A 26,404-nucleotide genomic window follows, 5' to 3' on the forward strand; every position below is an offset into this window, starting at 1 on the left:
TGTGTTCTTGGTGCTCTCAGCTGTACTTCATTTCCTGGTCTCCCATGAGGCCTGTGCTCCTTCAGGGTTCGTTAGAGGAACCCCTACAATAGTGTTTGCCTCACAGTTATTTACGACTAATGAATTCTCTAATATTTAGGTTCTTCAAGCCCATTTTTTGTAACATCTACTCACGGTGCAATAATTGAAAACACGTCTTCAGCTGGGACTTTAACACAAATTCCCTTTTTTCCTAAATATGAAGTGGAACTTGATTCTCCTAGAAAGTCCACCTCTTACCCTGGAAAAGAGCACATTGAACGTGTTTTGGAAGAATATTCACAACAAGTTAAAGATTTGCAGAGAAGACTGAACGAAGTGAGTTGCATTCTCCTCTAGCCCCTGGCCCATTAGGACAGGAGGCATGTTGTCTTGGAATAAAACTTAACCCCCTAAAAGAAAACACCAGTCATGGGTCCATCAGCTAAACCTGTTAGTATGATCTCTCCTTTCTGTTGGGCTAATGAGACGTTTACATGCCATTTTCTTTCTGGTAATAATAATGTCTTAGGTTCATGATATAATTTCAGTAAAATCCAAATGCTTTAAAATGTTATAATTAATTATATTCATCTGCTGTTAATAATTGGTTTGGGTCTGCTGTCCTGCTATTACCATACCTGACTTCTCTTTGCAAACAATGGTAGAAAGGATTTTACATGTCTGTACATACTGATGGTTAAATAGATTTCAGAAGTATTGGCTAAAAACGTAAGTGGACCTCATCTAGAATCAAACTGTGTATTAAGTCCCAGTGGTCTGCTTCGTAAAAACCAGACCTCTTACTACCATATACTTCATGTCAGTCTCGCTCAGTACCCGTTCTCTGTACGTCCCCTCTGCCCCAGCATCGCTGTCCAATAGCATGCTACTCTTCCTCATCAGACTAGATGAAGACTGTAGAGGAGCCCACACTCTTATTAAAGATGTGAAAAATTATGTGCCTTTTTATTATACACATGGCACACAAAAGTAAATAAACAAACCAGGGCTCTCTCAAAGGAGTTCATAATTTTGGTGGTGAGCCAGTTGTGTAAACAAGTAGTGGTGAGACCTTGTGATAAACGTATTGCTAAGACATAGAGACAGAGGAAACAGACATACTTATAGAGAAAAGAAACAGTAATTGGGCTGGCAAGATGGCTCAGTGGGGAGGAGTGCTAATGCATAAGCCTGACCACCTGAATTCAAACCCTTCCTTCAAACAAAGAAGGGAGGGAGGGAGGCAGGCAGGCAGGCCTAATTTATTTTCTATGTCTAATTTACTGCCTATAATCTCCTGGTAGAGTATGTCCCAGTAAAATCAGTAATACAGCACTGTTTGACCACTTGTAATATTTACCCAACAGTGCTGTTGTTATAACCCTATGAACAGAAGCATGCTAGGTACCAGATATATAAAGATGGCCAAAAAGGGGGTAGCAGAGATGACATGTGACAGTGTGTGTGTGTGTGTGTGTGTGTGTGTGTGTGTGTGTGTGTGTGTGTGTGTGTGTAGGGGGGGAGGATTGAACTCCCCGGAGGAAAAGGGCAGACAAAGTAGGAGGGGAGCTCTGCCCTTGAAGGGATTCCTCCATTAGCGCCCAGGTCAGGAGACTATCTAGACAATGGTAGACTTCGACCTTAGTTAGCAGAGTTTTCCCACAGGTGGGAAAGACAGGGTCCCGTACTTGTAGTCTTGTGTTTGAGATATTTAAAGTAGGAGAGACTATTGTGAGGGTTAAAGATGGGATGAATGGTGATGTGAAGCCTGCTGTGGTGATACTTGGGCTTTCTTTTCCAGCTTGACTTGGCAGCATTTGACACAATAACGTGTGTGTGCTCAGATAGATAGTGTCAGGCATCAGCCTGGAGCCTCATGCACACTAGGCAAGGCTCTACTGCTAACTGCTGCTGCTTCCCCCCACCCCACCCCACACTTTCTTCCTCTCCATCTTCCGTTCCCTCCCCTCCCCTCCCCTCCCCTCCCCTCCCCTCCCCTCCCCTCCCCTCCCCTTCCCTTCCCTTCCCTTCCCTTCCCTTCCATCTTTCTTGCCTTCCTTCCTTTTTCTCCTCCATGGCTGACTCCAAACTTGCTCTGTAGACCAGGATGGCCCCAAACTCAGAGATCTGCCTGCCCCCCGCCCCCCCCCCCCGCCCAGGCACACCACTGTTTGTGACTGTGATCTTCCTGTGTGGAAGTGGAGTCTGCAAGCGCATGCTCCTGACGCTACGTTACCTTTGCTTCTTTTAGATCTTTATCTTTTCTGTTTGCTTGATTTTAGTCTCTATTTTTGTATTTTAGAATCTTTTCATTTTCAGTGGTTTTTGTTTTTCATTCAGACTCAAAAATGAGGTAATAAAATGAGGTAAAAGAGTTTTTTATTATACACTTGTCGTTAGCTGTCAGTAGAAAGATGCTTCAGTGCCTGGCTTTGGAAATTTCTGAATTTTTCTGTAATTAAATACCTTCAGAGTTTTGGTTTTCTATTTTAAAAGTCTATTTACTTGTAGTCTAAATGTGTAGATGATTTGCCTGCATGGTGTGTGTATATGCACAGTGTACATGCAGTACTCACAGAGGCCAAAGGAAGGCATCAGATCCCCTGGAACTGGAGGTATAGATGACTGTCAGCTGCCACATGGGTGCTGGGAATCAAACCTTCAGTGTCCTCTGCAACAGTAGCCAGTCCTCCTAACCACAGAACCATCTCACCAGCTTTAGAGTTTTAGATGGTAGTGGCTTTTGCAAAGCATTTAATTAGGTTGAAGGTAAAGTTTTCTTTATACATAATTTCAACCAGTTTTCCAATTTTAAGGGGCAAAACATTTTCCCATTTTTACTTTGAGCTAGAAAACAGATTTGTTTCAGAAAATGAACCAAAAAAGATGAAGCCAGGGAAACTTGTTGGTGTTTTCTACTTATCTAGGTGAGAAATTATTCACTGGGCTCTGAGCTACAACAGTGAAGGAGGAAGGTTTTATATGCATAACAATAAATTAATAAATAACACATAGCCCTTGGAAATTATTGTCTATAGGATCTATAGTTTGATGGTTTAATATCTCTCTATATATAGATAGATTAATTTGTGTGCATTTTTCCTTTCAGAGCAATGAATTACATGAAAAACAAAAATTTTACTTAAGACAGTCAGTCATTGATTTGCAAACAAAACTTCAAGAAATGCAAATGGAGAGAGATGCTATGGCTGACATCAGGTGGGTTTGTCACCTGAGCTCCTCCTCCTTCTCCAGCAGTGCCAGAGCTGGAACCAGGCTCTGGGCTTCGTAGACGACAAGGGAGATGGTAGTCAGTGAGAATCATCCCAGCCCAGAAACTGTTTTATGGTTTCCTTCCTCACACTGGTGTAGTCCCACATACTTGTAATCTCAGCACTTGGGTGGCTGAGATAGGAAGATTGCTATGAGTTCAAGGCCAGCCTGGGATCTACAGCAAAATTCTGTATAATTTTTTTTCTACTCCTTGTAGTAAAATTGAGCTTTATCAATGTTATTTTTTTCTTTCATTCATTTTCTAGGCGAAGGGAGAGTCAGTCCCAGGAGGAGTTACGAAATCAGCTTCAGAATACAGTTCATGAGCTTGAAGCTGCCAAGTCCCTTAAGGAGGATATGCTGAAGGACAGCAGCACACAGATAGAGCAGCTACGAAAACTGATGCTTAGTCATGAAGGCGTGCTTCAAGACATCCGATCGGTCTTAGTTGACTTTGAAGAAGCCTCAGGCAAGAAAATATGTGAACACGACAGCATGTCTACCATGCACTTCCGCAGCCTGGGCTCAGCTATTAGTAAAATCCTAAGAGAATTAGACACAGAGATCTCTTTTCTTAAAGGGAGGATCTTTCCAGTAAGTGGTGAGAACACTGCTTTATATTACAATGCATTGAGAGATAGTTTGTGAACTCCTTAGAAATAAGCCAAGTCTTCATTTTTTGTTCTCTGAAATGATACACAATGCTCTCTCCTGATAGAAAACTAGCTATTTTGTCTGTACCGCTTAATGGAAGTATAGTCAGTGTGCAGGTGCTATAAAATACAGGCATAGAGCTTCATTTAGTATTATTTCTATGTTTAGCTCCCTAATGCATTCCTATCTTAGAAACTCTGCCTTTTCTAAGCTTTAAAATTACCAACACCCAAATTAATATCTCTGTTTTAAAACCAGGTAGAGGATCAGCTTGAAACCCTGAAGTCTGAATCACAGAATAAAATAGAACTATTACTTCAACAACATCAGGATCGGTAGGTGTCTGACTGAGACAAAAACTTACAGGGACACTGTATTCTAGTTGTAGTCTCTCACCTGCAGTTCCAAAGTCTATAAACTCAGAGGTAACTCAACAACAAAAATAGCCTTAATGACCTGTAGCAAATTTAGTTTTTTCTGACACCTTAAAGCTGTAAGGAAGGCTTTATTTAAGCCTAGAATACTATAAGTTTTGCTACAGGGGAATAAAATGAGTTCAGCTCCCAATAAGGACAATAAGGACAAGTGGAGATTTCCAATGAGAAAGAAAGTGAGGGCTCTGGTGGATTGACCATTACTCACATAGGCTTGGTGAGTCTTCCTAAAGGTAGGCCGTGGAGATAGATTTTCAAGCTCAAGGCTAACTAAGCAACTTAATCACCTGTCGACAACTAACCAGACAGCAAGAATGAGACTATTCTTGCCGTGGTTGGCCTGGCAGAGTCTAGGTAGAAGAGCCTAAGTTGATTTGTCAGTTACCTGTTGGTTAGTTAAATGAAGCATTTAATACTCTGTGACTTAGTGTGCGTATTTGTAAGCTTGTAGTCATCATGTGTTTGATTGATAGGACCCTTTCCTTTATCTCCCTGGAGATATGGCATATAGTATTCATATTGTATAACATATTACTCACAGTACTCAAGGTTTATGAAACAGGATCTCACTATGTCGTCCAGGCCGGCCTTGGATTCCTGTATTCCAGGGACCTTCCTGCTTCACATTCTGTTTTATGATTTTATTCCTCACGCTGGTGTAGTCCCACATACTTGTAATCTCAGCACTCGGGTGGCTGAGATGGGAAGATGCTGTGAGTTCAAGGCCAGCCTGGGATCTATAGCAGAATTCTATAGAGGACCAGAGGTACACACCACCATGCCTTGTTTGGTTCTCCCAGTTTACTGCTAGCTGGATTCTAGAGGTTTTGTTACAGGAGTAGCATGCTGGGCATGATGACGCATGCCTTTAGTCCCAACACTCAGGGGCAGAGGCAAGTGGGTCTTTGTCATTTTGTGGGTAGCCTGGTGTACACAGCAAGTTCCGGACATCCAGAGCTACATAGTAAGAAAGATCCTGTCTCAAAAAGAAACAACTTTAAGAAAAAAGGAGTGAAGGTAGGAAGGAAGAAAAGAGAGAGAGAGAGGGAGGGAGGGAGAGAGAGAGAGAGAGAGAGAGAGAGAGAGAGAGAGAGAGAGAGAGAAAGAAGGAGGGAGTAACATTTAAAAAACCAGGCATGCTAGTTCATGTCTGTAATCCCAGCACTTAGAAGGTAGAGGCAAGAAGACTGCCTACAAATTCAAGGCCAGCCAGGACTACACAATTAAAGTCTGTCTTAGGGTTTTAGTGCTGTGAACAGACACCATGGCCAAGGCAACTCTTATAAGGACAACATTTAATTGAGGCTGGCTTACAGGTTCAGAGGTTCAGTCCATTATCATCAAGATGGGAGCATGGCAGCATCCAGGCAAATGTGGGGCTGGAGGAGCTAAGACTCACTTCCATGTCCACAGTGACACATCTACCCCTACAAGGCCACACCTCCTAATATTGCCACTCCTTGGGCCAAGCATATACAAACCATCACACTGTCTCAAATGGATGAAAGAGTAGCAGATATAAAACTGGAACGAATACTAAGTGTGAAGGTCATTGAAAGCATTAACTTTTGAGGCAAGTCTAGGAAGAAAGAGCTTCCTGTATCATAACAGTTGCTTTGTTTTTGCCTAGGATTGAGCAGCTGATAAGTGAACACGAAGTTGAGATAACAGGACTTACGGAGAAAGCCAGCAGTGCTCGAAGCCAAGCCAACAGTGTCCAGAGTCAACTGGAAATAATTCAGTATGTGTGTACTAGGAGTTTGAAATTGATGCCATTTATTGTAACTTAAAAACTATTATTTTAAGCTGGAGATTTGGCTCAGTAGTTAATAGCACTTGTTGCTCTTGAAGAGGACCTGGGTTCGAGTCCCAGCACTCACCTGGCAGCTCATTACTGTTATCTGTGACTATTCTTGCAAGGGAAGGGGCGTCCCTGCAGGCTTTATGACTGGTAGGGAAATGATCCAGGGGAGGGAAGAATGAAACTTGGGTCAGCCTAACTTAGGAAGCCAGTGCTGGGCCTAACTTCGAAGGTCTGGCACCAGCTGGTTTACTTTAGTCATATTTAAGTACAGCACGATTTCGGGAAAAAAAAATTTCTGATAACAATTATCTCAGTCCCATGAGTGTAGCAGAGATTAAGACATGTTTACATTGGAATTCTTTATAATGTACAAAGATGGATACTATTGATGCAGAGATGGTGGCCAAGATTTAGGGTCTAGGGAGAACGACTAAGGAAAATGTGCCTGCGAGTGTCATTTTGGCCTGGCCCTAAGAGAACGTAGAAGTCACCTAGGCTTCTGTAAAGTACAAGTGACATCTCTCATAAGGATGCTCAAGAGTTAGGAGGAAAGGGGCTATCATAAGTAAAGCATAACTTCTGAGGGATGTGGGTGGACCTAACTGCAGATAGCGAAGGATGACCAGGCTGTAAAATACATTCTTTCCAGCATTCCAGGAGAGCAGGTGGACGCCATCTGTCTTTGAAGAGACAAGCCTGCAACTATTATTCTATTAAGCTATCCTAATATTTTGAAATTGCTTAGCAATTTCCTCGTGACAGTGATAAGACTTTTCTAACATGCTTTTGTGTCGCTGTGCACAAAGTGCTATTGCAAGTATTCAGGCTCCTGGGATTTACTGAGTTGTTCATATTTAAAATGACAGAACAAAGCAAGAACAAACAAATATTTTCTATATTTGTATATAAATAAATACATGTATATGTATAATTATGTGTGTTATCTATGAACATAGTTATACATAGATATATATGTTCAAATATATACATAAAATGTATATGCATAAATTTTATAATTTGAACTGATGCATAAGACTATGCATAAGCTTTTTATTTTAAAGATTTACTGTGTTTGTATGAGTATGTATGCCTTTGTGCACAGATACAAGCACCGATGTGCATGTATGGACCAGAAAAAGCATCTGAGTTCTAGGAGCTGTATTTCTAGGTATTTTCAGAATGTCCAGCATGTTACAAAGGTGCTGAGGTCATAAATCTGCTCTTCGTGACTGCAAGGCAAACACTCATAATCACTGAGACATCTCTCTGTCCTCCAGTGCTCATACTTTTAATCATGAGCAGAAGTAGAGAATAGCATAACATAAACACACACACACACACACACACACACACACACACACACACACACACACACACACCATGAGCTTTGGCAAGTGGCTTGTTTTGGGTGCTAGGAATTTAACAGAATTTTACACACAGCACACCTAACTTATATCTCTGAGCTTTGTCCTCAACCCTGAGCTGTAAAGAAACGAGTTTGCCTAATGAAAGGCAGTTGTTCTAATGACTCCATGTAAAGTAATTACGGGTAGTATCTAAGAGATGTGAGGGGTCCTTGAGGTACCATGCATATTCTTTTGGTTCTTTTTTTTTTTTTTTTCCGGAGCTGGGGACCGAACCCAGGGCCTTGCGCTTCCTAGGTAAGCGCTCTACCACTGAGCTAAATCCCCAGCCCCAGCATATTCTTAATTTGCTATCTGTTTCTCTACCCTTTCAACACTTCGTAGAGAGCAGGCGAGGAACCAGAACTCCATGTATATGCGCCAGCTCAGTGACTTGGAGTCTACTGTCTCTCAGCTGCGTTCTGAACTGAGGGAGACCAAGAGGATGTATGAAGACAAGGTCAGTTTACACCACTTCCAAGGGCTGTTGTATACACCAAATCAAATTATTTTTAATAGTTTGTTTGAAAATAGAGAATCAAAATAATTTCTAACTAAAGGAATATTTTTAAAATCCGTGTTAGTTGGTATACAAACATACTAAATTATCTAAATATTAACTTATAAACTATTATTTAAGTTGATGTTTAAATTCATCATAAAATTATTGAGAAATATTTTTCAAGTAAATTTCCAAATAATAAATTGAGTAACACAGTGTAGGAAGAACACTAGTCTAATATGCCTGAAGCTCTAGATTAATCCTTACTACCACAAAATTAAGTAAAAAATAAAGAATAGGACTATGCTCTTTATCTTTTCTGAGGCCTGGCTTTAGCAAACATGGCCAGCAGTCTGTGTCTACCACCAGTGTTTGAGGACTTGCTTCATCCCTTCAACTTCTAATCATTTTTTGTGACTAGAAAACAAAATTTTAAGATACTCAAAATAATTAAAGTAAAAATTAGGAAACTTAGTCTTCCTATTTCATCACATAATTTGTCTTAAAAGCAGATAATATTTTGGAAGAGGTGGGGCTAGAGAGATGGCTCAGCAGTTAAGATTGTGTTCTGCCTTTACAGAGAGACCTGAGTTCAGTTACTGTGGCCCACTGCATACGGTTGACATACGGTCCATGGATCCCATAGCTCCAGCTCCAGGGATGTCCACTGTCTCCATGGGCTCTACCATCCACATACTCTGCACGCATACACACACACACACACACACACACACACACACACACACACGCACACGCACGCACGCACACACACGCACACACGGAGTTCAAATTGGTTTTCATTAAAAAAATGGTGCTATTTCTATTTTTTGTTTTTGCTTTTTTTTTACAGCTAAAAAGAAGATATTCTGTATTCTTATCAACCATTTATTCAGAGCTTAGATTTTTGTTAATTTCAACCATTTGAAAACAGTGAAATTCCTAAAACTAGAAAAACAAAGAGTTGTCTTTCAGAGGAGATCATGTTCTTCATGTTCCCTGAGAAGTGTGGTTGACGTCAGCCTTAGGTGGTTGGGTTTCACTTACTGTACCAGGGTTTTATTTTGTGAAAGCTTAGAAGATAAGTCCACCCCACAGAGCAGTAGTTCTCAACCTGGGAGTTGCGACCCTTTGGGATCCACTCACCCTTTCACAGAGGTAGCATTTCAGATATCCTGCACATCGGATATTTATATTATGATTCACAACAGCAGCACAATTATAGTTATGAAGTAATGAAATAATTTTGTGGTTGGTCACAAAATTGAGGAAGTGTCTTAAAGGGTCACAGGTTAGGAGGGGACCCCTGCTCTAGAGCGCCTTGCAGAGGTAACTTAGGTACTGTTTCACATCGTGTTTATTCCACTGCCCATGCCTTTATTTAGAGTGGTGATTTAGAAGAAATAGAAGGTACTGCCGCTACCAGTCCTTTGATCAGTGAAAACCACCCTGTTAGCTGCAATAAAGGAAGGGGTCTCTGCGTGTAGATTTAATAGACAGATGGTGCAGCACTAAGGCTTCTACACATTGACTTCCTTTCCTGTGGGCAGCACAGCTTAACTCCCACTGCCATTCCAGTGATGACCACAGGAAAGCACTGTCTTCCTTGGCTCAGTGATGTATTATGTCTACCTTTAACTCTGTAGCAAGAGGAGGAAGTTTTGACATGGTTTTATTAAAGTCAGCAGAAGAGCCTAACAGGAACTGCTCCATGATAATCTGACTCTCTCCACAGCCATGTCTTTCAAACATTTTGGTCACTACTCACAGGAAAGTAGTCCACCCCATAACACAGACATCTGAAGAACCAATACCTCTATTAAGTGCGATGTGGAATTTTCTCTCTTCAGATGTTGACTTGAAGATCATTAAACTGATTTTATGATTGACTAAGGAGTTGTAATTTTCAATAATGTCCCTCATTTTTAAACTTCTCTGTATAGCTCTTAGTCTCAAGGCAAAATGATTTTAATCATGGGACCCAAGATGGACCTTTCAGCTCAACTCCAACACCAGCACCAGCACCAAGAAAAGTCCACTTTTGTCTTCTAGTTTCTTTTCTCAGGACAAACCTTTGTCTTGGTGGTGATTGTCCACTCCTTTGTAGACAAAGCATCCTGTACAAAAGACATGACCTCCCCCTTCAGAAAGCAGAAGAGAAGGGTACACGGTCTCAGTACAGTATGGCTAGGAGGGTCATTGACAAAGGACAGTCATTGTCTTATAGCCCAGTAAGACAGGTGTTACTCATGACTATCCAAACCATTCTGAAAAGACAGATCTTTACTGACATAAGACTCTGAAAAGGGGTTGGGGATTTAGCTCAGTGGTAGAGCGCTTGCCTAGTAAGCGCAAGGCCCTGGGTTCGGTCCCCAGCTCTGAAAAAAAAAAAGACTCTGAAAAGTCACAGACTACTAAACCGAGCTCAATTTGCCCATGTTTTCTTATGTAATTTGTAGTTATTATGGTTCTCTATTATACTGTAGCTTGGAAAAATGATCTCTTCATAAGCTTCATCCAGTTTATTTATCTTGTCTAATGTATCATGTTGATCTATTAGGGCCATTGTCCTAATATGCTCTAGTATAAACAATGGATCACCAACACTTGATAATCTTTTTTAAAGTATTTCTTTATTTAATATATATGGATGCTCTATCTGCATGTACACCTGCATGCCAGAAGAGGATCTCAGATCACATTATGATCATGAGCCAGATGGTTGTAAGCCACCATCTGATTGCTGGAACTGAACTCAGGACTCTGGAAGAGCAGTCAGTGCTCTTAACCACTGAGCCCTGTCTCCAGCTCCACCTCCATTAAACAAAAGACTTATTTATTTATTTTTATGTATATGAATACACTGTAACTGTCTTCACACACACCAGAAGAGGGCATTGGGTCCCATTACAGATGGTTGTGAGCCACCATGTGGTTACTGGGAATTAAACTCAGGACCTGTAGGGAGAACAGTCAGTGCTCTTAACCGCTGAGCCATGTCTCCAGCCCCGACTTCTGACAACCTGAAGTAGTAAACACTTAATAAGAAGGATAGCCAGCACATGGGAGGCCGATCCAGGAGGACCATGCAAGCAAGGCCTGCCTGAGCTACGTCTTGGGGCCCTATCTCAAAAAAAGGGCTTGTCCGTTTTAATCAGATCTTGAAGTGTTGATAAAATGTATCATGGTGAACTGAAGAGATTTGGACCCGCTGGCAGATAACTAGGCTCTCAGAGGAAGCAGCTCTGCCGCCTACTTGGTGTAACCAAGCAACAAAGGTCAAGCATGTTACTGAGGATTTCATTTGGAGGAACACAAAACACTATGAAATGAAATGTTTTTGCCTGGAAGACTTGGATACAGGATTTTAAAAGCATATTCTTGTGCACAGTTTGTTTCATTTTTATGTATGGTGACTTTATATTGTTAAAATCTTAAGATACATGTTCTCCTTTGCTGTTTCAGTACAGATTTTACAATGTTCAAAAACCAAGAGGAAAAAAGCAATGGAAATGATACAGCAAGGTTGGGGATAGAGCACAGTTGGTGGAGTGCCTGGTTAGCATGCCTGGTTCTGAGTCGACCCCAGTACAGGGTCCCAGAGCGGACCTATCACAGTGTGTTAGAGCACACCTAAGATGGCAGCATGTGCCTCAAATCCCAGTACTTGGGAAGGAGGGGCAGGGTGATCAGAGGTTCGTGGTTATCATTGGCTACATAGTGAGTGTAAGACCAGCCTGAGGTACATGAGACTGCCTTAGACACAAAAGATGATTTTGATAGGCCTGAACAAAACTTTTCTACCAAGAGTGTGTAAATTCAGAGAAAGGCTTTACAAAGGATCATTTTTTTTCAGGTTAACAAAAGTATTTCATATTGGTGGAAATAGAAATTGTATTTCTAGGAAAATCTTAGATGTAGCCTTTTTAAAAGCTGACAAAAGTGTTTTACTATAATGCTGTCTTCTATTCTTTTCTTTCCGTTTAGGAGAGCCTCCAGAATTCCCCTTTACGAATCTGGACCAGTAGAAGCTGTCACTATTGGCTCTGTAGATTTGGCTTTACTCTTAACTTTCGCTTTTTGAAACAACAACAAAAAATATATCACCATCTTGATTCTAAGTTTATTCTGTTTTGACAGTAGTTGGTGCTGGATTTCCTAGTCCCCAGTGAGGATGTAGTAGCGCTGTGTGGAGCTGTCCACTATGCTGGCAGAGTGCGAAGGCTCTGCAGAGGTCTGTGCAGCCTCAAGCTGAAGCGCAACGCCCTCTTGGGCCACAAATGTCCTTTTGAGCACAGAATCAGAGCAAAAAAACTCCCCCATATAAACAAAAAATAAAGCACAGATCCAATATGATTTGATGTGATTGGCCATTACCCTAAAATCAGTAAAATTTGAATAAAATTCTTATACTGATCCAACCCAAAATGTCTGTTCATGGATGGTGAAAAGGGAAAACCAGGCTGCTGTGTAGAAAGAAAAGAAGGAGAAAGCTTTCCTGTCTGTCACACATCAGTGCTTCTGGACATTTTGAAGGCTTTTCATGCAGTTTTCTAGCTGTTTGTATCAGCTCAGCTGCTCCTTGACTGGTTCCCCTTTCACTATCCATTAATGTGTGCGGATGTTTGTGCTCTAAAAGTGAAAGGTAAAAGCAGAGCTTAGCAGCTGAGTCAGTACTGACAACTACGAAACCGGTCCCTGCGGCGGGTCCCAGGAAAGATGCTTTCCCCTTCCCCCTCCTCTAGTTTCCTCCTTCTCTCTAGTTTTGGTCCTGTTATTGTCAAGTTTGATATTATGAAAGAGCCATCCTGATTTTTATTTATTTATTTTTGGCAGAAAAACAGAGCAAGGAGTAGGGAGTGTTTGCTCCACTCATGAGGATCCAAACTCAAGACTCTCATTAGACTTAGGGCCCAAAGAAGAGAAAATGTAGAGTCTAACTTTTTTGATACTTTTCTTAGAAGTCATGAAAAACTTAAATAATAAGTAAAAAATATTTTTAAAGTAAAGGAACACAATTGGAGGAAACATGAGAGACCATCTAGAATATTAAAAAAAAATGTACCTCAGCAGAATGGAGGGAGAGTGGTATGAGGCAGAACTTTGAGCAGAACCCAGCACAGTCTCCCTGACCCTGTGCTGTGTGAGGGCAGTGAGGGCTGCGGCTCCTACTCTCCTGAGTGTGCTCACTCAGGCCTCCCTCTCCAGGACCGGACAACAAGATCACCTCAGCTGACGGTTCATTTTCTCAGAAGTCACTTACGTTAGAGGTTACAGTCTCCTCAAAGGGGCATGAGAATCTGTCTTCTTATTGGTGTGGGGTTTTCCCCCCTTTTTCTTTAGGGTTCGAGCCTAGCAGGCACTCTTCCACTGAGCTATATCTCCAGTTGAAAGATAGTTCTTAAGCCAGGCACAGCAGCAGTTCAAGCCAGTAATCAACAAATTCTTGTGAAATAGTTTTTAATATGCATCTTATAATCAAATACAATCTATAATCCAATATTCCGTGTATGCTTAATACTTATGAAAATGCCTTATAGCATATCAAATATAATCCGTCAGAATTTAATGCTTTATGTACTTAATCCTCATGAAACACTTTTAATATGTAACATAATCACGTAAAGCCAACTTAAACATAAATTCAGTGTAAATGTCAAAACTTATGTTCTAAGTGCTATAGGCCCCAATACTACATTATAGACATGCAGAACTGTATGATATTTCTATATTAGCACTCTCTTAAATTACTTATGTGTCCATGCAAATAGATATAGAAGCTCTACATATGTATGCTTTCTTGTCAAGGAGATAGTTACATATGTGTATCTGTGTATATGTAATGTTATATTGACTATATGTTGGTTTAAATGAACATTTTTAAGTGAACTTGTTTCAAGTGAAAATAAAAAGTTATTAACAAAAAGTTTGTCTTGGTCATATGTTTTCTAGTTAAGAAAGTTTGATCACGTCCAAACCAAGTTTTACTCTTGACACAAATTTTCAAACCATTTTTAATAACCTTAGAAATAGGGAGAAATGTGTAGTATTTATGTCAATATGAAAGCTTTTTGAATTCTGGAAAGTAGATAAAATAGTTGTAATTATGGTTGGTTTCATTGCATAACACTAAATATTAACATGTTCTTATGAAATGGTTCATTATCTAATTCGTGATATTGTGTGGCTCTGCTCAGATTAAAACCCATGATCTCCATAGTCTGGGATCTCCACTCAGCCTGTGTTGAGGGCTGTAGGAACATTTGCAATCCTGAAGACCTTCTCCTCCTGTAGACCTGCTATATGCTGAGTTTGGGAAAGGAATAACTGTTACATCATTGGTTCAGTGAACTAAATTTCTCTTTATTCAGATAAATAGCTGTCCTGACTGAAGGAAAAATATATTCATTGAAGTTGTAGTTGAAGAGAATGAAGTCCTGAATGCTTAAATTGCCCAACACAATATTCCCCTGATTCTTAATCTATATAGATATTCATTCATTCTTTTGAAATATGGCACCATGATGACAGCAGGAATACTGTCCTGACTCATCCTTTTATATTCAGTATCTAATTGAGACTCTGATTGTGTGTGTGTGTGTGTGTGTGTGTTTGTGTGTGTGTGTGTGTGTGTGTGTTCAAGACAAGGTCTCATTGTGTAGCTCTGGCTATTCTGGAACTCATTCTGTAGACCAGGCTGGCCATTAGCTTAGAGCTGCCTCTGTCCCCCAAGTGCTGGGACTAAACACATGTGCCACCACGCTTAGCTGAGACTCTGACATGCTAAAGCAAAATAGCTCTTCTTGGTATTCCAAGATTCATTTGTTTGGGGTCTACAGCACATTATTTATGCCACAAGAAGAGCTTGTCACCACAGAAGATAAATTCTGAGGAGTAAAACACAGTGTGCAGTGCCCAGATAACAGCAGGGACAAGTGCTTCATTTTGACTAATGCCCATGCTAACTCCTATGGAGATGTTGAGGTTAGAAAACCCTGCATAAGACCTTTCTGTTTCACCTCCCAGGGAGACCGTCTGTTCTTGTCAGGCTTTGTCTGTGTACAACCAACCCAGCTGCATGGGTTTGATTTGGATTTTCTTCCAGATAGAAGAGCTGGAGAAGCAGTTAGTCCTTGCCAATTCAGAGCTCACCGAGGCACGCACAGAGCGGGACCAGTTCAGTCAGGAGTCGGGAAATCTGGATGACCAACTCCAAAAGCTGTTGGTGAGATTTTGCTCTAAAGTACACCATCTGGAATCTGGGGGAAGTTTCAATACGTTTCACAAACTAGTTTATATTATAAAATTACAGCTTTTATAAAATATTTGTGCCTCCACATGGGATAGCATTCTATATACTTCATGTGTTTTAAATAAGGTATTCTATTCTCTGGGTCTTTTTCCTTAGGCGTGGCTGTTACAGTGTTAAAGATTGTAAGCTTTTAAGTAGCCATAGTTTTTGAATTAGAACTGCCATCTACTAAATTCAAGTTGTAATATGTTCATTTTGAAGCAAAATGACACTCAAAACACAAATTATGCACTTCCCAAATATAGAGATTACAGCTGTAAATTGCCACTCACAGACTAGCAAAAATGTCTAAGCAAAATATTAGTATATTTTTCTAGGAAACAGTCACTCTTAGTCAAGCTGATGAAAAGCTTCCCTTTGAATAATCTAAGGTTTCTCAGATCACACAGCTCCAGACCAGGTGAGGCAAAAGGAAGTGTTTGTTCTGATCATATGACAGAGGATGGAGAAAGAACATTGTCGCTTCTTTCAGGCAGATCTCCACAAGAGGGAGAAGGAGCTTAGTCTGGAGAAAGAACAGAACAAGCGTCTGTGGGACCGAGACACAGGCAACAGCATCACCATCGACCACCTGCGGCGCGAGCTGGATGACCGGAACATGGAGGTGCAGCGGCTGGAGGCCCTGCTCAAGGCCATGAAGAACGAGTGTCAGGGCCAGATGGAGCGGCAGGTGAGAGCACACAAGCTGTGCCATTGCCGGGTGGCCTCTTCCAGGGGGAGAATGTTCTTCATGTTTGCTTGCAGAGCTTCTTTACACACACACACACACTCACACACACTCACACACACACACACACTCACACACACTCACACACACACACACACTCACACACACACACACACACTCACACACACACACACTCACTCACACACACACACACTCACACACACACACACACACACTCACACACACACACACACACACACACACACAGAGTCCTAATGTTCTGACAGCAAAATGATTTAAGTTAGAACATTTGAACTCTTCAGGATTGCATGCCTTGAGATAACTTGCCTACCCACCACCAAAAATAAAATTTATGAAATTTCATTTTACCAAAGATGGCAGCCATTCAGGGGAAGAACGAGAGTCTGGAGAAAGTGTCCTCCCTCACTGCACAGCTGGAGTCCACCAAGGAGATGCTGCGCAAGGTGGTGGAAGAGTTGACAGCCAAGAAGATGAACCTTGAGAGCTCTGAGAGGACAGTGTCCGACTTGACCGCTTCCCTCCAGGAGAAGGAACGCGCCATCGAGGCCACCAATGCAGAGATCACGAAGCTCCGCTCCCGGGTGGACTTGAAGTTACAGGAGCTCCAGCACCTGAAGAACGAGGGGGACCACCTCAGAAACGTGCAGACGGAGTGCGAGGCGCTCAGACTGCAGATGGCAGAAAAGGACAAGGTCATTGAGATTCTGAGGCAGCAGATTGAGAACATGACGCAGCTGGTTGGCCAGCACGGACGGACGGCAGGTGCAATGCAAGTGGAGAAGGCTCAGCTGGAGAAAGAGATTAATGACCGGAAGCTGGAACTGCAGGAGTTTAAGGTCTGAGTGGTGGTTTGGGGTGGGTTAGCTCTTGAATTTTCTGTTCTCAAAGCAGCAGTGACCTAATTACTGAGAAGGATCCTTGAGGCTGTGGCCTACCATGGGAAGTATCTGAGTCGATACGCATTTGTGCTTTTGAGAAAAGGAATGTGTGGCTCCCAAATGCTTCAGGGAAATAGCAAGGAGTGCAACCCCTCTGTGGAGTGGTCATGGAGCCTGGAGTCGGAGGGAGTTTTCACAGATGTGAGTTTGACTCCATGTCCTTCCTCCTAATATAACATGGGCCTGTTCACTGATTCTTGGTGCATGAGTCTGTGAAAATTACAAGCAAACAGAAAAACAACTTTATTGGACTATTGTGAGGCTTAGATAAGAAAATATACATCAAAGACAGCCTGGCCTATGTAAATATTAGTCTTTTCTCCCTATTCATTATCCCACCAACTTTGTCTGTGTGTCCTCTGTGTGTTTAAATAATGAGTCTCCTTACTGCACAAGTGACTTCCTAAAGCAGGGCACACATCTTGTTTATCTTTGTAGGTTTTTTCTCCCCATCTTTATGATTTTTTTTTTTAGAGATTGTCTCACTATGTAACCATGACTGTCTGGAGTTACTATATAAATCAGTAAGCAGAGTGGACTGGCTCAACCTTCAAAAGCTTGCCCTATGATCTGTTTCCATTAAGAAGGTACTCAGAGTAGCACCGCCAGCTAGGGAACAAGCATTCAAACCACAAGCCTGTCAAGGGAGCCCCACATCCAAACAATAATAGCTGGTAAAGGGAAAAGGCAATGTGGTAAAGCCCAGAGGAAGCCAGCTTCCAGAAGTCACTCTATGCCCCATGTAGCCTCAGCTCCTCCCTAGTAAGAAACCATGAGAACTAAAATGCCCCTCTCCACTGTCACAGACACAGTCCCAGGATGTTTTATGGAGGCTGATGGTGTAGTGCCTGTTCATTGCAGGGTCCAGTTTCTCATCTCCAAGAAGGAAAGCAGGTGATTAGCATAACTACACTGCTCACAGAAACAGTTTACACAGTGGGCCACTCTTAGCAGCTAAGTGTCAAAAGGGTTCATGAATTCCTAAATGCCAGCCAAAGGCCAGCCTTGTCAGCCATCTCGATGGATGAACAGGAACAGGCAGCCCTTCACCTCAGCTTCATCTTCCTCCCTCACCTCCATCCCCTCCCCCACCTCCATCCCCTCCCTCACCTCCATCCCCTCCCCCACCTCCATCCCCTCCCTCACCTCCATCCCCTCCCTCACCTCCATCCCCTCCCTCACCTCCATCCCCTCCCCCACCTCCATCCCCTCCCTCACTTCCCTCCAATTCTATTGCTAGTCTCTTCCCTTTACCAGCTATTATGGCTTGACTTTGGGATGTCCTCCCAGGCTCGTGGCTTGAGAGCGTGTTCCAGGTGACAGTGATATGTTAGATGGTTGTAGAACCTTTAGGTCTATGACCTAATCAGCAGAAATTGATGACTGGAGGCAGGTCTTGAAGGCAATATTTGCTTTGGGTTCTGGCCTGAGTTCTCTGCTCTCTGCTCTGACAAGATGTCAGGAAGCCATACAGCACCCCGTACCCCTGCCACTGGACTGAGATGTCTGAGCTCCCATGATTTCCTGTCATGGTGCATCCTCAGAAACTGGAGCCAAAGTATCACCCACACATATACCCTAAGTTGCTTCTCATGGGCATTCTATCACAAGGAAATGATACTAGCGTCCTTAGGAGTACTGACATTAAAGGCAGATAGTGTCAGCGAGACTGGTTTGTGTTATACGTGTACATGTTCTTTTACTCCTTTCACTGGACTCTGGATTTGTCAACCCAGATCTTAAAAGATAAAAAAGATGCGAAGATCCGGGAGCTTGAAGCCAGAGTGAGTGACCTGGAACTGGAGAAGGTGAAGCTGGTGAATGCAGGCTCCGAGCGTCTCCGAGCAGTGAAGGACATCAGACAGGAGAGAGATCAGTTGTTAAATGAGGTGAAGACTAGTAGGACTGAACTGAACAACCTCTCAGGTATGGCACCTCAGTTCACTCTGTCCTAAATACTGTGAGGTCCCACATGGCTGCCCACACACTTACAAAAGAAGAGTATCTGGTCTCACACCACAAATACAGATGCCACACTGCTCCAGTCATGTGATCTGCACTGCACTTCTCACAGTTGTCTGAGGGGCTTGCATCTTGATGCCTGCTAACCATTACCTGTGTTCAGTCCTCAGTTCCAAAGAGTAGAGGTCTCCTGAGGAGTCGTCTTTACAGCTTTACGGTTAGGGAAATGGGAACCTTGCAGCCTTCTAAAGGTTTAATAAACTGACACATATAAATAGAATTATGCAAAACCACTGAGAGGAGAAATCCATGTGACGAGGACTTGAACAGAGGCAGTGGCAGCAAGAATGGGAGAAGAGCAAAGTCTTGAGACTCCTTTGGGCAGTGTGGTAGTGCACACCTCTAAACCCAGCAATGGAGAGGCAGAGGCAGTGGGCCTCTGAGTTCAAGACCAGCCTTTCCTACACAGTGAGTTCCAGAAGGGCCAGAGTTATATAGTGAGGCCCTTTCTCAAAACAACAACAACAACCACAACCACAAACCACACACACTTACCCCCAACACACACACACACACACACACACACACACACACACACAAAGAATAATTGGGAAGGTTGCAGCAGTAGAATTAGTGACTGGCACATATGTGCTGGGTTTTTTAAGCTTGGGATTAGGAAACAATAACAGCAATAACTAAAAAGGGACCTTCTAGAGAAGAGGCGGCTTGAGAGCAAAGGGTAAGACACGAGGCAGCGCGAGGACATGTGCAGCTGGACCTGTGTCTGTAACTCTATCGTAGCCAAGGGTGATGCATGACAAGGACAGCCAGGAGTCTTTGGCTGTGAATTGAGCTTGAGACCAGCCTGACTGCGTGAGACTTTGGCTTCCCCTCAAATATCTCTATCCTATTCTTATGTAAATAGCACGTACAGCAGATGAGGGACAGTACATAAACCTCTGAACCCTCCACTCACACACGCACTGCACTGGGGCACCCCATCCTCACCACTTCTGTTCTACTCTGCCTGGTGCCCTCTTCCACCTCCCTCCCGACTTGGCGTCTGTCCTCTCACTATTACTTCTATAGCCACTGATTCCACTCAGTGTTGTGTAAGTACGCATGCGCAGCCTGCAACAGCCCTGCAGAGCCAAACAGAAAAGGAAGTCTTCCCCAGTGGCCATCAACTACCAGACGGTTCCTCAGCTATGAGTGGGCTCTTGGGAGGCTCTCCCTTCATTAATGCTGGAATGTTGACTGTGTCCCAGGTGTTTCCATAGTTACTGAGGTAGATAGATAGATAGATAGATAGGTAGATAGATAGATAGATAGATAGATAGATAGATAGATAGAGGTATAACTTGGTAGTAAAATACTTGCCTGCATAGCCAAGGTCTTGGTTTCAATATATAGTACATTAGGATGGCAAATTGACTTGGAAGTCAATTTAAAAAAACAGATTTTGAAAAGACATGTGAAACCTTTTAGTTATTTACAGTAGTCGTGAAGATGGGGGTCATCCAAGAAGAAGGCATAAGATAAAAAGACATAAATCCAGGCATGGTCAATTATGGCCTTAATCCTAACACTTAGGAGGCGAGGCATGTGCTTCTCTGTGGTTTTCAAGCCAGCCTAGGCTGGAACTACAAAGAAACTCCAAGTCCAGCCAGGGCTACATCATTAGTGAGACCCTGTCTCAAAATCAGTCAGTCAATCAATAAATAAAAGACTGAAAAAAAAAAACCCCAAGAAGATGGACAGTTGTGAGCTAATTACGAAGACTGGGAGAGAGAAGCCCTAGAATAAGGTGGGCGAGAGGGAGGCGGGTGAAAAGTGAGTACAGCAGATCCCGGCGCTGTGTGTACAGCTCATGTCGGTAGTGAGTGAGGTTGTCTCAGCCTCTAAGGTGCCACCATCACTAAGTACAGACATTGTCGCTGTGTTATACAGAGGACTATGAAGTCCTAAAGAGGAACTTCCGAAACAAAAGTGAAGAGATGGAGAGCACTACAAACAGGCTGAAGATGCAGCTCAAGTCGGCGCAGTCAGAACTGGAGCAAACAAGGAACACGCTCAAGACCATGGAAGGATCCGATGGCCACGGTACGCCCTGCTTCAGTCCCTTGGTTTTTAAACCCATGGCCTAGATGGTTTCACAGTCCTGAATGTACTGCCTAGAACCTCCTCACAGTGCAGGTGACCTGAGAAATACATGCCCAAGCGTGCGTGCTGGGTGGCACGAATGAGCGTTTCTATGGTTTAAGGGAGATTGAGAAGGGCTTGAGCCCTTACCTCATCTGAAGACATCACTTTTTCTTTCTATGGCTATCTTAGTAATTTCTAACAAATCCCACTGTTTCCCCTTACTTTTCAAGATAGAAATACAAGCCACTGATTATTTTCATTAACCCTCATATTTTTTACAGGTACAGTGTCTATATAACCTGTAACTAAATGGCTGATTGGCAACTCTTGACTTTTCTGTGATAAAAGTGAGATGAGATTTGGTAATAGGACCTCTAGACAAGGTGTCTTTATCTCTCAGCAGTTGACACCTTTCTGCTCAGGGCTGTGCTGACCCATGCAGTGCTTGTGAGTGCTGGTAAGGGTTGTCAGTGACAGCAGCTGCTCCTCTCAGGGCCTTCTGCCCTTCTGGGTGTATCTGTATTGGCTCACTGTACAGATTTAAGTGTAGGTTTTGTATTTTATGATCTCTTTAATATGCGTCAGAGGTCAACATTAGGTGTCTTCCATGATTCTCCACTTTAGTTTTTGAGACAGTCTTTCTTGTGTGAGAGCATGTGTGTTAAAGTCAGAGGACAACTTTCTGAAGTTGGCTGTCCCCTGAGACATCTTGTTGGCCCTTCTGTTTGTTTTTTGTTTTTTGTTTTTTTCCTTTTCTTCGGAGCTGGGGACAGAACCCAGGGCCTTGCGTTTGCTAGGCAAGTGCTCTACCACTGAGCTAAATCCCCAACCCCTTTGTTGGCCCTTCTGTCTGTCTGTCCTAATTAGTTATTTATGCTTGTCCAACAGCGCAGTTTTGTTTGCTCAGGTTAGCCTTGAAGTTGCCTTTGAGCTCCCGCTCTGTCTGTTTCTATTTCCAGAAGCTGGGAATAGAGGAATACTGAACCACACCTGGCAAGAACCATATGTTGTTAATGAAAAATCAGACTTAGTATTTTTCTAATGAGTTGTTTTCAACAGATAGTATGTTTTTCTTTTCCTTTTTTTTTTTTTCGGGGCTGGGGACCGAACCCAGGGCCTTGTGCTCCCTAGGCAAGGGCTTTACCGCTGAGCTAAATTCCCAACCCCTTTCTTTTCCTTTTTAACTTCTAATTTATAGCTAGGCCTCACTCAAAGCAGTATTAGTTTCAAACCGATTTCCTCAACTGACTTGTAATAGAAGATAGGGTCTTCTGACTTTACATTTCTATGTAAAGATAGGCTCCCCATATTGTTTCCTTAGCTTACCACACCCTAAGGAGCCTGTGGGGTGTGTCCAGCTAAAGCATTCTCGTGGCTGGGCTGGAGAGACAGGCTTGTGCATTAAAGCAGGTGTCACTCTTGCAGAGAACAGGGTTGAAGTCTCCTGTAGGTGACTCACAGTTCTGTAACTCCCGTTCCAGGGGATCGGACGCCCTCTTCTGGCCTTCCCAGACGGCACAAAGCACACATGTGGTGCACACACATACTGCAGGCAACAAAAGCTCATCCATATAAAATAAAATAAATATTTAAAAATTAAAAATAAAATAAAAGTCCTATCTTTTCCCCAAAACAAGCATTTGTATGCTTCCGTGGCACTTTTGCTACTCAGACTGTACTGGGTTCTGGCGTGTGACAATAACTTTTGAGAATGAAATGGGATAGCTTGTGACATCCTGAAATCTTGTAAAAAGTCTGTTAATAGTAGACATCTCAAATGATATTTAAAACATGGGTTTCTGAAAAAAATCATCTTGGTTAAATATATGTGGCTATTTATGTGTTTGTTTTCTATATGTGTACAAATCTGTTCAGTGTTATTACTACTAGTGAAAACATGAACTAACAGTAGTCAGTGAAATTAATTCCAATCGCAAAGAAACCACAAAACATCAGCATATATGTTTCCCTTAGTTGAGAATCTGTGGTGTCTGCTGCAGTTATTATAGAACCCACTACTGTGAACGCTAAAGTCCTTACTTCACGATATTTCATGGACACCGCCCAGGGACCTTAGTGTACTTATGTCCCTTGCTGTCGTGCCATAAATTTCAGTAGGCTCAAGATGATGTGCCACTCGCATCTTTCTCACAGCTATGAAGGTGGCAATGGGCATGCAGAAGCAAATCACAGCCAAGAGAGGCCAGATCGATGCCCTGCAGAGCAAGGTGCAGTTTTTAGAAGAGGCCGTGACAAGTGCCAATAAGGTGAGTCTGTCCTGCGAAACCAGCATGCTCGCCCGCTCACCCGCTCACTGGTTAATGCACCATAAGGCAGAAGGAGGTGTAGCGCAGGAGGTACAGTTAGGGAGAGATTTCTCATTGGGAGAACGAGGGGAAGTTTCCAAAGGAATATTGTGTGAGGAATTTTTAAATTTACTTTAATTTTTAGGGTTTTTATTTTATATATTTGACCATTTTGCCTGCACACGTGTGTACATATATGTGTATGTATGTGTATATATGCATGTGTGTGTACCACATGCATGCCATGTGTGTGCAGAATCAGAAGATGTGTCAGACGCCCTGGCACTGGAGTCACTAATGGTTGTGAGCCACCATGTGGATGCTGGGAACCACACCGTGGTCTTGTGCAATAGTAGCACGTTCTAACCTGCTGAGTCACCTCCAGGATCCTAAAGAATAGCTAGTGTCAGGTTCAGGGACAGTCAAAGGCCGTTTCTAGTAGTGGCAGGATTATATTAGTTTATATTTTTAAAAAATATCATTGATGCTGCTCTGATGTCTTCCTTAAACTATGATGTAAAGAACACCACAGGGCGTCGATGAGCAGGAGCTCTACAGCACAGGGACAGCTTTACTGAGGTAGTTGGAGCTGTCCAGTACAGCAGCTGGGGACAGCTCAGTGATAGGGTACTCGCTGCCTGCCTGGCAAGTGCAAAGGCCCGGTTTGGTTCCCAGGTAAGGAAATGAGATGTGTGTGTACATGTGCGTGTATATGTGGTCTTCTACCTGAAGAGGAGGCTGCATTTTGCTCATGAAGCTGTCGGCTGTTGTGAAGGAATGGCTCACAATCCAGCATACAGGGGTGGCTGATACATGCCTTTGAGGGGTGTGTGTAGGCATTTTGTGTGCTCCTACACAGCTCTGGCTAGTCACATGGAGTTTTCACAGTCATTGACTGAAAATGTTCATAAGCAAACATGGAATTTGTGTTATGTTCAGATGTTCCCTGGTGTCAGTTTGAAGCAAATTTACATTGTCATATTTATAACAGAACTGACTGTAGTGAACATGCAAAAGAAATGGCATAAGTAAAAATAATCAGTATAACTAAATTAATTACTAGCCGATCACCCACAGTGAGCCCTGGGGATCCTTCAGAATGTACTCATATTGGTTTACCCCTTATCTGATGTTCTTACCAGATTTCCTTTCTCGCCTCCTTCCCATTTTCTCTTTTCCTGAACACAGTCTTTTCTCTGTCTCCTTCTTCCTTCCTTCTGGGAATCTAAAGCAGTGCTTCTCCCAGTGGATGGTAATCAGGACTTTGTGAGGTTACTGCTGGATGTCACGGCAAGCCTGCTTCCACATGAAACAAGTGTCCAACAGCTCAGAGACACTCTCAAACAGAATAAGAGGAGACTTGTATACAAATCCATCTTCCATTCCTCAGATGTTCCTGCCAGTCCAGTCAGAAAAGGGGGGAAATCACACACACACACACACACACACACACACACACACACACACACACACACACACACATAATTTGGAAAACTTTTTTTGTTTAATACCAAATACATTATATCAACTATTTTTTCCACTACTGTCCTGACAGGTGACTTGAAAGCTAGATTTCTGTCTGTCTCATTTGTTTCTATGTCATACAATCTGCAGTAGACATTTGTGAAATAAGTGTTCAACCATAAAGCATAATTGAAACTCTTGTGACTTTCAAATAAATGCATCTTCTTAACTATGTTATTATTTAAAGTAAATTTCAGAAAAAATTAGTATATCATTATTCAATCCAACTGCACCAAAATTCTACTTTTTAATTTAGTTTAATTTTTTTTATTAATTCACTTTACATCCCACTCACTGTTTCCCCTCCCAGTCACCCCCTCCCACAGTCCTTCCCCCATCCCTCATCCACTTCTCCTCTGAGCAGATGGGCCCCAGGTATCCCTCCACCCTGGCACTTCAAGTCTTTTCAAGGCTAGGCACATCCTCTCCCACTGAGGCCAGACAAGGCAGTCCATCTGAAAGAACATATCCTACACATAGGGAACAGCTTTTGGGATAGCCTCTGCTCCAGTTGTTCAGGTCCCACATGAAGAACAAGATGCACATCTGCTACATGTGTGTGGGGAGGCCTAGGTCTAGCCTGTCTATGCCCTTTGATGTTGGTTCAGATTCTGAGAGCCCCAAGGGTCCATGTTGGTTGACTCTGTCTTCCTGTGGAGTTCCTGTTCCCTTTGGGGCCCGAAATCCTTCCTCCTATTCTTCCATAAGACTCCTCAAGCTTCATCCAATGTTTGGCTGTCTCTGTATCTGTCTGAGTCAGCTGCTAGGTGGAGCCTCTCAGAGGACAACATGCAGTCTGCAAGCATAACAGAGTATCATTTTTTTTTCCTTTTCTTTTTTTCGGAGCTGGGGACCGAACCCAGGGCCTTGCGCTTGCTAGGCAAGCACTCTACCACTGAGCTAAATCCCCAGCCCCATAACAGAGTATCATTAATACTCTATTATTAGTGTTAGGGATTGGTGTTTGCCCATGGGATAGGTCTCAAGTTGGGCCTGTTATTGGTTGATTGTTCCCTCAGGCTCTGCTCCATCCCCCTGTCTGCATTTCTTGTAGACAGGATAAATTTTGCATTGGAAGTCTTGTGGGTGAGTTGGTGTCTCTTATTGATCCACTGGGATTCCTGTCTGGTTATAGGAGGTAGCCTCTTCATGTTCCATATTCCCAATGTAGTGAGTCACAGCTAAGGTCACCTCCATTGATTCTTGGGAACCTCCCTTATCCCCAGTCTCTGTCTCTTCCTGGAGATGCCCCTCACCTCCTCTCCCCAGTCAGTTGCAGATTTCTATTCATATTCATGGGCATCTAGCCATCTCTCCTGTCCTTCCCTACACCTGATCCCGAACCCCCCATGCCCCTCCCCACCCCTCTACCTCAGTACCCTTTCTCCATCTGCCTTTTCTGACTAGTTTATTCCCCCTT

General features: G+C 42.8%; 1 protein-coding gene across 24 annotated transcripts in view; it reads left to right on the forward strand.

The window, feature by feature from the left end:
- Positions 1-26,404, forward strand: part of Ccdc158 (coiled-coil domain containing 158) — a 57,433-nt gene that overhangs the window by 9,449 nt on the left and 21,580 nt on the right. For 15 of the 24 annotated variants that reach the window (XM_087582420.1, XM_087582419.1, XM_087582426.1 and 12 more), the window contains 12 exons: positions 140-357; positions 3,131-3,240; positions 3,561-3,888; positions 4,207-4,283; positions 6,013-6,123; positions 7,935-8,049; positions 15,194-15,313; positions 15,873-16,070; positions 16,463-16,945; positions 18,784-18,973; positions 20,960-21,112; positions 23,309-23,421. In XM_087582420.1, coding sequence (XP_087438546.1) covers positions 140-357; positions 3,131-3,240; positions 3,561-3,888; positions 4,207-4,283; positions 6,013-6,123; positions 7,935-8,049; positions 15,194-15,313; positions 15,873-16,070; positions 16,463-16,945; positions 18,784-18,973; positions 20,960-21,112; positions 23,309-23,421 — 2,216 coding nt within the window. Of the gene's footprint in view, positions 1-139; positions 358-3,130; positions 3,241-3,560; positions 3,889-4,206; positions 4,284-6,012; positions 6,124-7,934; positions 8,050-12,075; positions 13,063-15,193; positions 15,314-15,872; positions 16,071-16,462; positions 16,946-18,783; positions 18,974-20,959; positions 21,113-23,308; positions 23,422-26,404 lie in introns of those variants that run through there. The other 9 variants (XM_087582430.1, XM_087582429.1, XM_087582431.1 and 6 more) reach the window with 3 other exon arrangements.

Source organism: Rattus norvegicus, chromosome 14 (assembly GCF_021556685.1).
Source record: "Rattus norvegicus strain SHRSP/BbbUtx chromosome 14, alternate assembly SHRSP_T2T, whole genome shotgun sequence".
Lineage (NCBI taxonomy): Eukaryota > Metazoa > Chordata > Mammalia > Rodentia > Muridae > Rattus > Rattus norvegicus.